Source organism: Euphorbia lathyris, chromosome 4, assembly GCF_963576675.1.
Source record: "Euphorbia lathyris chromosome 4, ddEupLath1.1, whole genome shotgun sequence".
In the NCBI taxonomy this organism is placed as follows: domain Eukaryota; kingdom Viridiplantae; phylum Streptophyta; class Magnoliopsida; order Malpighiales; family Euphorbiaceae; genus Euphorbia; species Euphorbia lathyris.
In genome coordinates, this window is record NC_088913.1 from 30,702,543 (window position 1) to 30,715,055 (window position 12,513).

Sequence of the window (12,513 nt, forward strand, 5' to 3'; positions counted from 1 at the left end):
ACACATGCTCATTGGGCACCTCAAACATAAACATCAACAGAACATCAAACATAAACATGTTTCATACACATACACATACTCAATCACTTCTAGCAGTATAACTCATATGTGTAAGAGTAGTGCCAATCTCAATGAACATTCAAAGCTTTAGAGTATGCCTAATCAGCCACATGCTTAATGACCCTTCATACATAAAGTCTATGAGTCTTAGCTTCCTAAACAGTTATATCTAACCAATCAGTTCATACCAATCATTTCATCATCATCCAAAACATCATACATATATGTAATCGTTCAGTTCAAACCCACATAACAATATATATACTAAATCAAACTAGTTTCCTAAATCAATGAGTTCTAGGTTCCAAAACAGTACATCAAACATACACAATCACTTCTAAAAGCATGACCAATCAGTTCAAACCAACATAACATTAATATATATTCAGTAAATTAAAGAAATCTTCCCATATTCTAAAGGCATGAACCGATTGACAATCTCTTCAGTCAGTCGTCCCATGTACTGAAGCATTCTTACTATCCCTACAAATAGTGTTCAAATAAAAAGGAAACAAATGAGTTCATACCATCTACTGTATCAGGCACTGTCTTGCCCTAGATTAAAAAAGATAAAGACCCAAGCTTTACAGCAGTGAATCTAAATACAATAAAATGAGTGTAGCTAAGCGAGAGATCTAGACCTTTCAATGATAGGTCTGAAAATCACAAGATCCTTATACCAGCTGCTGAAATCGACATACACAAAAGTAAATCGGATGAGGAAAAGATAAGAGTAAGGAACAATGATACATCTAGGAACGAAGAAAATATGGCTTACCAGTACCGTGTTTCCAGCTCACCCAGTGATTGCATGTTCAAATCAACCATGGAGATAGAGAGGGATGAAGCTTGCGTAACCTAAAACTGGGGTTTGGGATTAAGAGAGGGTTTATATATCAGCTGAAATTTCAGTCAAATGATATAGAGCGCCTAAAATTTGGTATGGCCGCGTAAGTGAAATTTCATTTGCCGCTTTTTTGTTTTCGGTATACAATGACATTCATTTATTAGAAGTGTCATATGTTGAGCGCATCAAATTTAACGAAAACGCGCGTTTTCTTTGCATGATAAGATTCTGTAATCGTAATGTCATCTGAGAATAAAACGCATTTTTTTATTTCGCCTTAAGATGACATACAGTTAAAATACTGTCACGAAAAATATTCAGACGACACGAAAAAAAATGTTTGTCATGTATCTTGTGTCATGTGAAAGGGAAAATGGCGTAGTGAATTTCCATGGACATCCGCGACATCTAGCCCTAACCCTATGATAATCATTTGGTTTCACCTTTAGACGTGCACCTCTTTTTACAGCATACTTGCCCACTGCCTCTCTAAACTCGTAAACATTTTTTAAAACCCTCCCGATCTCAAACATTGGAGTTATCAGCAAAGCTCTTATTGATCTCATAAGGAAGGATGGGTTTATATGGACTAATAAAGCTAAAGATGCCTTCTAGCAACTCAAATTGCCTCTTACTATACTTGCACTACCATCTCCAGACAAACAAATCATTATAGAGACCGATGCTTGTGACACATGGATAGGGGCGGTCTTGATGCATGAATCCCATCCCCTTGCATACATCAGCAAAGCATTAGCCCAAAGACACCATGCCTGTATACGAGAAGGAACTCCATGCAATAAAAAAAAATGGGATCACTATGTAAGCCACGAGAAATTCCTTATTAAAACTGACCACAAGAGCTTGAAATTCTTGTTGGAGTAGAGGATAGTTGTACATCCCATCAATAGAAATACATAGCCAAATTGTTTATTTATGATTTTGAAATTATCTATAAAAAGGGCAAAGAAAACATTGTTGTAGATGCATTATCTCGATTGTCTATGGTTGAGCTTGCAACATTAACAATTTCAACACATGAGCACAACTTACTCCCTAAGATTAAAGCTAGTTGGGTTGGAGATACTCATCTGCATGAGATAATCAAAGGATTGCAAGAGGACATCTTACTAAATAGCCCTTGTACTTGGCAATGGGCGGCTACTAATGAGAAAACGCAAACTAGTAGTGGGAGACAATGAGGCTACCAAATTGAAACTTCTGCAATTGTTCTATGATTCATCAATAGGAGGTCACTCTGGTATATATGCTACCTCAAGAAGAATGCAACTCTGATTCTATTGGAAGGGGTTAGAGATAGATGTTCGAAATTATGTAAGAAATTTCTCCATTTGCAAAGTCTGCAAGTTTGTGACCATTGGAACACTGGGTCTGCTACAACCATTATCATTACCAAAAGGTATATGGACTGAAATGAGCATGGATTTCATAGAGGGTTTGCCCAAATCCAGTGGGAAGGAGGTCATACTAGTGGTTGTTGAAAGATTGAGCAAGTATGCTCATTTTATGAGTTTGAGCCACCCTTATACTGCCACAATTGTAGCTCAGGCATTCTTAAACAGCATTGTCAAATTACATGATGTCCCAGCTTCTATAGTCGACGAAAGTGATCCTATCTTTGTCAGTTCATTTTGCACAAAGGTTTTCAAACTGCAGGGAGTAGCTTTGCTTAAGTCTTCTGCTTATCACCCTCAAACTAATTGGCAAACAGAGGTGGTGAATACGTGTTTGGAAACATATTTGAGATGTATGACTAATGGTCGGCCTCAAGAATGGGAGAAATGACTTCCAATGGCATAATGCCGGTACAATAGGAATTTCCATACTGCTTTACATCTAACACCTTTCGAGATAGTATATGGCTTCCCTCCACCACTGCACATTCCTTATTTCCTAGGGGATTCTCAAATTGAATCAGTGGATCAGCTGTTGAAGGATAAGGAACTGGCACTCCAAGTTATGAAGTATTATTTACATCGTGCGCAACATAAGATGAAGCAGTAGAAAGATGCACATAGAACTGACGGGGAATTTGCTATTGGAGATTGGGTGTATGTGAAACTCCAACCTTACAGGTAGCAGCATGTGGTGCATCGTTCAAACTACAAGCTTTCTCCCATCTTTTAGGACCCTACCAAGTTGAAGATCAGATTGGTAAGGTTGCTTGTTAACTGACTTTACTGTCCAATTCAACTATCCACCTTGTTTTCCATGTTTCACAGCTCAAAAAGAAGATTGCAGACCAAGTTACAATTTCAACTCAGTTACCAGGATTCCAGGAAGCCAAGCTCAAAACTCAGTTCCAATTGTTTATACTGGGAAGTAAAATGGTGAAAACAGGAAATCAAGCAGCTACAAAGGTCTTGGTGCAGTGGCTTTACAAAGCTTTTGGAAATTTGCTTTTGATATCCATAAGTGTTTTCCCACTATGAATTTTGAACCTTGTGGTCAAGGTTCTTAAGCGGGAGGAATTGTTATGAATAAAATAAATTTTTTTTTTTGGATCTACTGTTTGCGTTTTGATTTCTTAATTGCGTTTTCGTTAGTTATAGAGAGAGAGTTTTGTTGCCACGTGTTAGGCAACGTTGTCATTGTTGTTTCCTCTTTTCGAGAAACAATGCCTATTTAGAATGTAACCATTATTTTCTACAATCATGAATGAAAATACAGAATTCTTCTCTCCTCTCTTGTATTCTTTACCTCAGAAATTTTATGCATAACACAATTCATGTAAATTTTTTGGAATAAAGTATCGAGTTAATCCTAATATAATAATAATTTATTCAGATCGTATGATAATTTGAAAAGTTGTAACTAATTTTGTCTTTTTATATTATATATATATAAAAAAAAACGTTTTATCTGAATGTTAGACCGAATAAATACGATATGATAGTTGAATGTGAATGTGGAAGTCATAAATGGCGTCTTTTTATTTAATAGACAATAAAGGAAAGGAAAGGATGATTATCAACTCAAATCAAGACTTAATTATATACAAAACTGCCAATTCCTAACCCAACAACACAATTTATAAAGAAAACCCATCAACAATATCTCGTTTGACAGAGCAATTATGTCATATATAATCACGTGCATTTATATCCGTGGATATATAGATCACATCCATTTTGACATGGAATTTGGCAGCTACTTCTTTGGTTTTGGGAAGTGAAAGGACAAAGTTGATGGCTTTATGTTGTAATTCTTCTTCCTGTTTATTAAATACATGTATGTTTCTATAATTTAGAATTTTGTTCTTGTTGAACAAATTGCTGCCTCAAAATCCTTCTCATCACCTTATTGGTTGCTGTCCTTGGAAGAGACGCGATAAGTTCTACATGAGAAACCTGCACATTTTAAGCGGTATACCCATCATATTCATATTCATATTCAATCCAAGCTTTAAATGGAAATTTGGAAATGCTCAGTAAATACCCTGAACAAAGGATTTAGTTTCTTCTGCACAGCTGAATTGAAAGACTTTCTCAGCTCATCCAAATCTCTAGTTGAATTCTCTGGATTTTTTAATACAACTGCAATTACTAATCGTTCTGGTCCCCCTTGAGCAGGCGGCACACCGATTGCAGCTGTCTCAAGGATGCTGCTATCCACTGCGTTACAAATGCGTTCTATTTCCACTGAACTAACCTGCAAACACTCAAAAGGAACATGGATGTTTTGAGGACTGTCTTCAATAGGTAAGAATTTGCTCAGTTGATGAACTTCAACTCAAGCAGGTAAAACACAATCATTTCCTAAAAAAGGCTCCTTTTCGGTATGTCCTTTCATATTTAACATTGTTTCTTAGGCAATCTGTGGCATGCCTGAACTGGATGTTTTTGAAAATTATTTTGCATTTAGTTTAACTACCTGGATACCTCAAGACCATCAAATTGCAAAATGAATCAATCCCTAGAGGCTGAATCTTCAGTTATGAAAACGCCGTACGAAAGAACCAGATGATTTAAAATGAAGGATTTCCTAGGAAAAGAAAAGGTATAAAAAAGAAGCAGCAGCAGTTACATGAATTGAAAAAATAGCAGAAAACAATAAGAATTCCAAATGAGAGTTTACTCTAGACGAGTTATGGTGGAAGAAAGGAGGGATGTATGCATTTCTTACATGTGATAGGACATTAACTAGCTAGCATCAAAGGGTGTGCATGAAACTTCATTCTCATACAAAATAGTACTCATAAAGGAAAAATACACACCTTGATGCCCCCCAGATTCATCGTGTCATCTGAGCGACCATGTGCATGATAGGATCCTCTAGAAGTACGCTCGAAAACATCTCCATGCCTTCTTAGAATCTACATAGGAGAACTCAAAGACTAAAAACTCTAGCTCAGACACAAAGTACTGAAAACATGGCAGAGGAAAAGGAATCACCATTCCCTTCCAGACAGGCATTCCTTTAAAATACACGTCATAGTGGTTAGCATTGAGTAGCGTACTTGAAGCACCAAACATGAGAGGACCAAGAGCCAGTTCACCCATCCCTGGTTCATTATCTGGCTGCACTCAACCAAATATTATCAAAATGCAGTAAGAAATGCATAGTAGAATCATATTATCAAAATGCTACTGTGTATAGATATATGAAAATGCACCAAACATGAGACCGGCGTGCTATTTGATATATATGCATGGATTTCAAAATGCTAGGAAGAATGTATGTGTGTCTTCATCTACAGTGCAACATCATAACAAAAACAGGTTTCATTTGTTCATCTGTTGCACTTCACCCACAATTTGACAACGATTAACCTCTTCTTATGTTCTAATGGAGGATCCAAATGGCGCTTACAATTGGATGGCCATCATTGCCAAGAATAAACAAGCTGCAGCCCATTGCTGGCACGCTAAAAGCAGCCAACGACTGAGGCTGCAATAAAGACCCTGTCACAAATGCACCACCGATCTCTGTACCTCCACAATATTCAATAATAGGCTTGTAGTGGGCCCTCCCCATCAACCATAAGTATTCATCAACATTAGATGCTTCACCAGTGGAGCCAAAGCACCTAACAGATAATGACAAACAGAAAACATATCATGAATCAAGTATCAGAAGCAAAAACCACAGTACATATATGACCTTCATTGGAAGAGTAAAATTCACATAAACAATATAAAAGTGAAACAGTAAAGCAAGCCTAAAGCCTAAACACACATAACCTTCAATGAAATAGAAAACACATGTAAAAACTTATACCATAAAATAGTACTTTACAATAGGGAGAACAAACAGGAAAATGGGTAACATCTAAAAGAAACTTACCGAATAGAAGACCAATCAAAGCCAGCAGTGCAGTTCAGACTTTTCCATGCCCGAACAATGCTTGGGATCACACCAAGCATCGTCACTTTTGCATCCTGACCAAATTTAATGAGGAATTGATATGAACTTCAAAAATTTGTCAACTTCCCGAAAGATGTATTTAAGCAGTCACATTGTTCACTTCAACATCCTCAAGTACATAAAGTACTATTGTATTCAATAAAATAAGCTACAACATGAAAAGTGAAACAAATCTTACACTACAAAACAATTGAGATTGTCACCTGTACAAACTTGGCAAAGCCAGAGCCTAGGGGGGATCCATTATATAAAGCAATGCAGGCGCCATTAATTAATGAAGCATATACAAGCCAAGGGCCCATCATCCACCCAAGGTTAGTAGGCCAAGCAACAGTATCTCCTTTTCGGATATCCATGTGGCACCATGCATCTGCAGCAGCTTTGAAAGGAGTTGCATTGGTCCATGGAATCGCCTTTGGCTCCCCTACAACAGAAAATAATCCCTGTTACCAGAAAATATGCTCTCTTTGCCAGAATTCATATCAGTTGGATAACAATTTATGTAAATGTATAATTTAGCTTGGATGATACTCAAAACTCTATAGAACTGGTGGCATATATTAATGCAAAATATCAATATTAAGATCAGTTTATCCAGAGGAAAGTGCCAGATTCTATTTATAAATTTCTGTAACATTAATCTACATCAATAAGCCCGAGTTCTTAGGGAAATCATAATCTAAGTGGAATAAGAGCTGAGCGTTTGAATTTTTGTAACACTATCAGGGAATTTGCAGGAAGCAGTTCGAACTACGACATATGTTGATGAATAAAATGCCAAGGAAAGCCAATATTATCAACAGAGGAGAGCAAAAGAATGAAATAAGAAGCAGCCTTTATGATTCAACTGAATGGAAAACAAGAACAATGCATAATACAAGGAAAGAAACTAGTCAAACAAGGAAAAAAGGATATTCAGCAGAGAGGATCTCTTGCTGCCCAAGCTCTAGGCTGATGGAATAACAGAAAAACACGCCATACCGCTGCCCCCAGCTAGTGTCTAATATAACCAACTCTCCCCAATCTCAAAGAAAAACTAACTTTTCTCATCATCACTGCTTGGGCAGCAAGAGATCCTCTCTGCTGAATATCCTTTTTCCCTTGTTTGGCTAGTTTCTTTCCTTTTGATCCTTGTATTGTGCATTGTTCTTGTTTTCCATTCGGTTGAATCATAAAGGTTGCCTCTTATTTCGTTCTTTTTCTCTGCTTTGTTGATAATATTGTCTGTGCTTGGCATTTTATTCATCAAAGTGGTCCGACCTGCCGGATACCAATGGGAAACGATGGTCAAATAGCTACCCTGGATTGATACTTGCAATACACTAGGAATACATGGGATACCATGTAGATCAAGAGACTACATTAATATGTTTTATTTAAGAGCAATACACATATATAAGGTTATTCTTCAATCAAGGAGACAAACTGATCCTACCAGCAGCTCTAGCAGCCCTACAGCAGCTTAGGCATGCTATTCATTAATTACATTGACTTATGCTCTAACAATACTCAAGATGAGAAGATTGCAGAGCTTTAAACTCAATTTCAACAATTTTCCTCTATTATGTCATCGATGCAACACCTTATGAACTCAAGGCAACAAACAATCGAAAAACTATCGCTCAGTTTATAAAAGATACAGGGCAAGCAACCTCAAACAGAAGAAGAAACTACTACCGAAATGCTGGTTAAAGGAAATGAGTTCAATCCTGAAGGCTCTGTTGATATTTATTCCAAATCACAAATTCAACAACCCAAAAACACTAATTTCTGCCTCAATGATTTACTTAAGGTAAGTCACTTCTGCGATTCCACATTCTCCACTCCTAGGGTTCAAATTCCTTCATTTTCCGGCCAAGACCCAAGAGGTTGGATCTCTAAGGCAGAGCTCTATTTCTGAGCCCATCACCAGTATTTGTGTCATATGTTTAATAATGAAGAGACTTAATGTAGATTGTCTGCTAGTTCCAAACCCGTTCATCTAATGTAGCATTCAGTACCAAATCTGGTTATGCATCCTTAGGATGGAATGTTATCTTGATCCATTGCCCCAAAATCTCCATCCAATCCAACTAACATAAGACCTGCAATCTAGATCCTATAACTTGTTCACTTTTTTTCTCCCTTCCCTACAAGTGAACCTGTATTAACTCCATGAACGACATAAACGCCTCCCCTCATCACTTTATAATCCTACACCTCCTGTTATTTTAAAATCAAAATACAAGTAGAATGACAGCTTTTTAAGTGAAAGAAAATCAAGAGAGCCTATAGAACCCAACTTTCAACTGTAAGCTACCTGTTGTTCCAGATGAGAAAAGAATGTTTGTAAATGCTTCTACAGGTTGTTCCACAGCAGCAAATTCATGTCCTCTGCTTAAACATGAGTCGGTAAAGCATCAATATCAGAGCAGCAATGCTCATGATTTGAAATAATAATTATAATCATATAATTCTTAGATAATTTGCTGAATGATAATTTTAAATGGGAAGGAACTTGATAGCAGTAAAGTGTTGAGTGAGAGTGGGCCCAAACAATTGAGGGTATACACTAGAAGAAAGAAGGGTGCTTAGTCACGTGGAAGAGAGAGTGGTGTTAGTTTTGTCCATTAGTGGATTTAGCCTATTAAATAATTCTAGGGGGGGGGGGGGGGGGGGGGGGGGGGCCTTGGGAAGGCAGCCATTAATGTGTTAGTTATTTTGGGGATATACACCTAGGGTAGGGGATTCCAGGGGCTAGTCCCTGTGGTTGTTCTTTCCATTCTATTGCTTGTTTTCTGTGTAAGAGGAAAGGTAATACTGTTCCATTGACTTATCTAATATTATAGCTACATCAGGTTGTTCTTATCTCTTACTCTCATATTTGTGTGTGTGCTGTGATAATCTCTATTAGAACTGCTATAGTAATTTTAATCCAACAAAAAACAAGTAAGGAACTGTACAATATTTGCATTCAATTTTATTATCATATCTACTGCTGATTTATGAAACATCTCCCAAAATACAGATAAAAAGTTTTGTTATCTAATAATATCCTAAGGTTGTACATTTGATCTAGTTTCCAAGAAGGCACTAGCAATTTTTTAGCGTAGCTCTGAAGGGTCATGCCCCCTCAAAACTTAAGAATGTTAGAACTTTTCCTGTAAACTCTTCTTTTTCCAAAATACTTCTAAGCCCCACAAAAGATTTTAAATTTTTTCTTCAACTTTTATTTAGACTTCTTTTCTGTTCTCACTATTAGTTTTAATCCCAAAATTGCACATATTTTGTTGGGTTAATTACCATAAAATCCTAAACTTTCCCCTCTTTTATAATTTCAGCACAACCAAAATTTTTGTCAGCAATAGCACTGAACTTCGAGATTTAGTTCAATTTCAACATGAATAACACAAATTCTTGGGCCTTACATATCAACTTAAGCTTTTAAGTCAATCTCCTTAACATCGTCCCAAAGCCTCTTGGACAAAGAGATCGAGGGTTCAAATCCTGGCAGCACCAATGCAACATTTAATGTCGAATTTCAACACATGGTAGAGTAGGCCTATCTACACGCTTTAAGCCCAAGAGACATTTACATGCGGAGATGTGTGTCAGAGATTATATAAAAAAACTATTGTTAGACCTTATCAACATAACCTTTTGGGTCAATTGGTTTCTTGACAAAATTAAACAAATAAAAAATGAGAAAGTTACAATATTATGAGAGAATTCCAATTAGCTTTCAAATGTTATTCAAGATTCATTCATCCACACATTTGACTCCTTTGCGCTTCAAATCATAAAATGTTCTCTTGTTTTTTTTAGTACAATAAAAATATCAAATATTATCAAAATTATTCCTCAAGGAAAAATCATATCAAATAAAGATATTTGACCATGAAACACAAAAGAAAAACACATGGGTTCCTATTTCATTTTGAAAAGATAAAAAAGTAAAGGCGGCAAAGAATGGACAATCATATATCAGGGTTGGCCCTATGACATCAAATGATATTGCAACGAGGCATACCTCAAATTCTCAACTCTTTTGAGAAAATCATGCCAAGAAATGTCTCGATCACGTAACTTCATGCTAAAGCTGGAACCTTTCGTAGGAATAACAATCGCCATTGGTGATTGAGCTTCCACAACTCTACTGCAGAATTCAACTTAAATTGTGAGATAAAAGCGTAGCTCAAAGAAAAGAATGGAGAAAGGTTGAGGACCAATATAGCCATCATACTAAAGGATAGTCAGAACTTCACCTGTACAAGGGAATACGTTTTTCACCACGAATTATAAAATCCTGAATAAAAGGTGTCTAAGTCAGATGGTTTTGGAGAATAATTCTTTTGCAGAGTACTACTACGGTTGTTCTATTAGGTAAAGTACTGAGAGAAACTGCAAGAACGATATAAAGGCATAGAATGACCAATTTGAGGTTACATTCTATGTTTTATGATCACAGATATGAAATAACCCCAGCAAAATCTATCAGCATCTTCAGTAAAAACGAACAGATGCCATAATTTCATGTTAAGAAGCTCAAACAAAACCAGGAAAATCTTAATACATGAGGCATGATATTATGTAAACAAAATGAAACTACAATAACCTGAGTAAATATGGCTTTTGCTCCTGAAATTCTTAGCCTTGTTGATATCTCAATTGGCGCAAAGCTATCAGCAATAGATACAACCACATATCCAGCAAGAACAATGGCTAGATAGATAACCACAGAATTGACATCCATCGGCATATCAATAGCAATTGCAGATCCTTTCTCCAAAATAAGAGCATCAAGTGCATATGCAACTAACCTACAATCAAATTAAAAATAAAAATAATGATACTAGACTGGATCAAAGTTTAAGAATAAAAAGCAACTTCTGAGTTATGACTAAACAAAAGTCAAATCCTCCTTCATATAGCATGTCTGCGGTACCCGTCCATAAGTATGTTAAAAAGGAAAAATTGCATCATACATACTATAATCTCAAATAATTAAGTGAACTGAGAAAAAAATTATGACCTCTTAGGACACTAACAAAGAATTATGCTTAATTAAAGCTCAGAAAGAGGATCAACTACAATTAAGTGTTGCATTAGCAAATAATTCAGTTATTTTTATCCAGGTATATTTAATTGAAAAGAGAGATAGAGATATTTAAAATAGCGCAAAACCAATTACATAAGATAAAACAAAGCACAAAAAGTTAAAAAAATCAGCATACCAAACCTCTGTCCGCAATTGCTCAAGCGTCATGCTGTTTATAGGCAGATCACCGTTTCCTTCATCACGCCATATTATCATCTTATCCTCCAAACTTCTTTTACAATTCAAGCTCAAGCAATTGTTTGCAGGATTCACATATGCTCCTGGAAGCCATTGGCCACCTGGATTCATCAACGGGCTTTCTCCAGGTGGATTCTCAAGTAAAATAAAACGGGGAGGAACTGAAAATGATATACTCAGTTCATCCAGTACAGTTCTCCAATAAACCTGATAATCTAAAAGAAAGTAAGCAAACCTTTTACATAGCGCAATTAAACTTGCATATACACAAATTCAATTTACATATACCCCAGGATTCGAAACAGACAATTCCTGAAGAGCGGAGAAACTCGATATGGGATCAACATATAAGGAACCCAAAAGCTCTTTTCCACGTTTCTCTAAGAGCTGGCCTACATTGGTCGAAAGAGCGCTCTTCCTAATAATGCATACAATTCAAAGATATCAACACTGAATAGACATAACTCGCATAACAAAATCTGAAGTTTAGCTCCTAAAAATAACCAAACCATGAAACTGGATAGATATGGTATGTCTTACGGGTCAGGTGACCAAGCAGGAGGGTCGGGGCCGAAGTCCTTGAAGCAGCCATAATACATCATCTGATGAAATGAGAAAGGAAGTTCAGGATGAAGAACAGACTTTGAGATGTGAAACCATGTTTCAGGAGAGTCGGAGCCGTAGTCACTGATGATTTGAGAGACATGGTTATGAAGATTGTGAGCTAATTCCGAGGAAATACCAAGAGCTACGATTTCAGAAACAGAAATGGCGTCCATTGGGAATAAATGAAGCAGGAGGAGAGAGAGGGGAAGTGATCTATATTAATGTGATAGTTGAGTTGTTCATTAGTTTTGCGTGAAGATGACGACCAATACTGAGAGTCAGGGATGGGGATGGAATGGGACTCATGTCTAGGTGTCTAATATTGGTTGGTTGCCAA

General features: G+C 36.7%; 1 protein-coding gene across 2 annotated transcripts; it reads right to left on the reverse strand.

Annotated features, from left to right (window-relative positions):
* Positions 1 to 3,892: 3,892 nt before the first annotated feature.
* Positions 3,893 to 12,430, reverse strand: LOC136226039 (probable acyl-activating enzyme 17, peroxisomal). 2 transcript variants are annotated; one of them, XM_066014318.1, is made up of 14 exons: positions 12,111 to 12,422; positions 11,859 to 11,988; positions 11,509 to 11,777; positions 10,890 to 11,094; positions 10,540 to 10,580; positions 10,305 to 10,430; positions 8,595 to 8,668; positions 6,499 to 6,719; positions 6,215 to 6,309; positions 5,741 to 5,957; positions 5,323 to 5,448; positions 5,145 to 5,243; positions 4,367 to 4,579; positions 3,893 to 4,278 (listed from the first exon to the last, which is right to left on the reverse strand). In XM_066014318.1, the coding sequence occupies exons 1-14, from the start codon at positions 12,347 to 12,349 to the stop codon at positions 4,168 to 4,170; spliced, it is 2,166 nt and encodes a 721-aa protein (XP_065870390.1). In that variant the 5' UTR covers positions 12,350 to 12,422; the 3' UTR covers positions 3,893 to 4,167. The 2 variants fall into 2 exon arrangements, 1 of the variants encoding a protein (XP_065870390.1); XR_010687519.1 differs by lacking the exon at positions 3,893 to 4,278 and adding an exon at positions 4,802 to 4,912 and having other exon boundaries at positions 4,441 to 4,579; positions 12,111 to 12,430.
* Between the last annotated feature and the right edge of the window lie 83 nt (positions 12,431 to 12,513).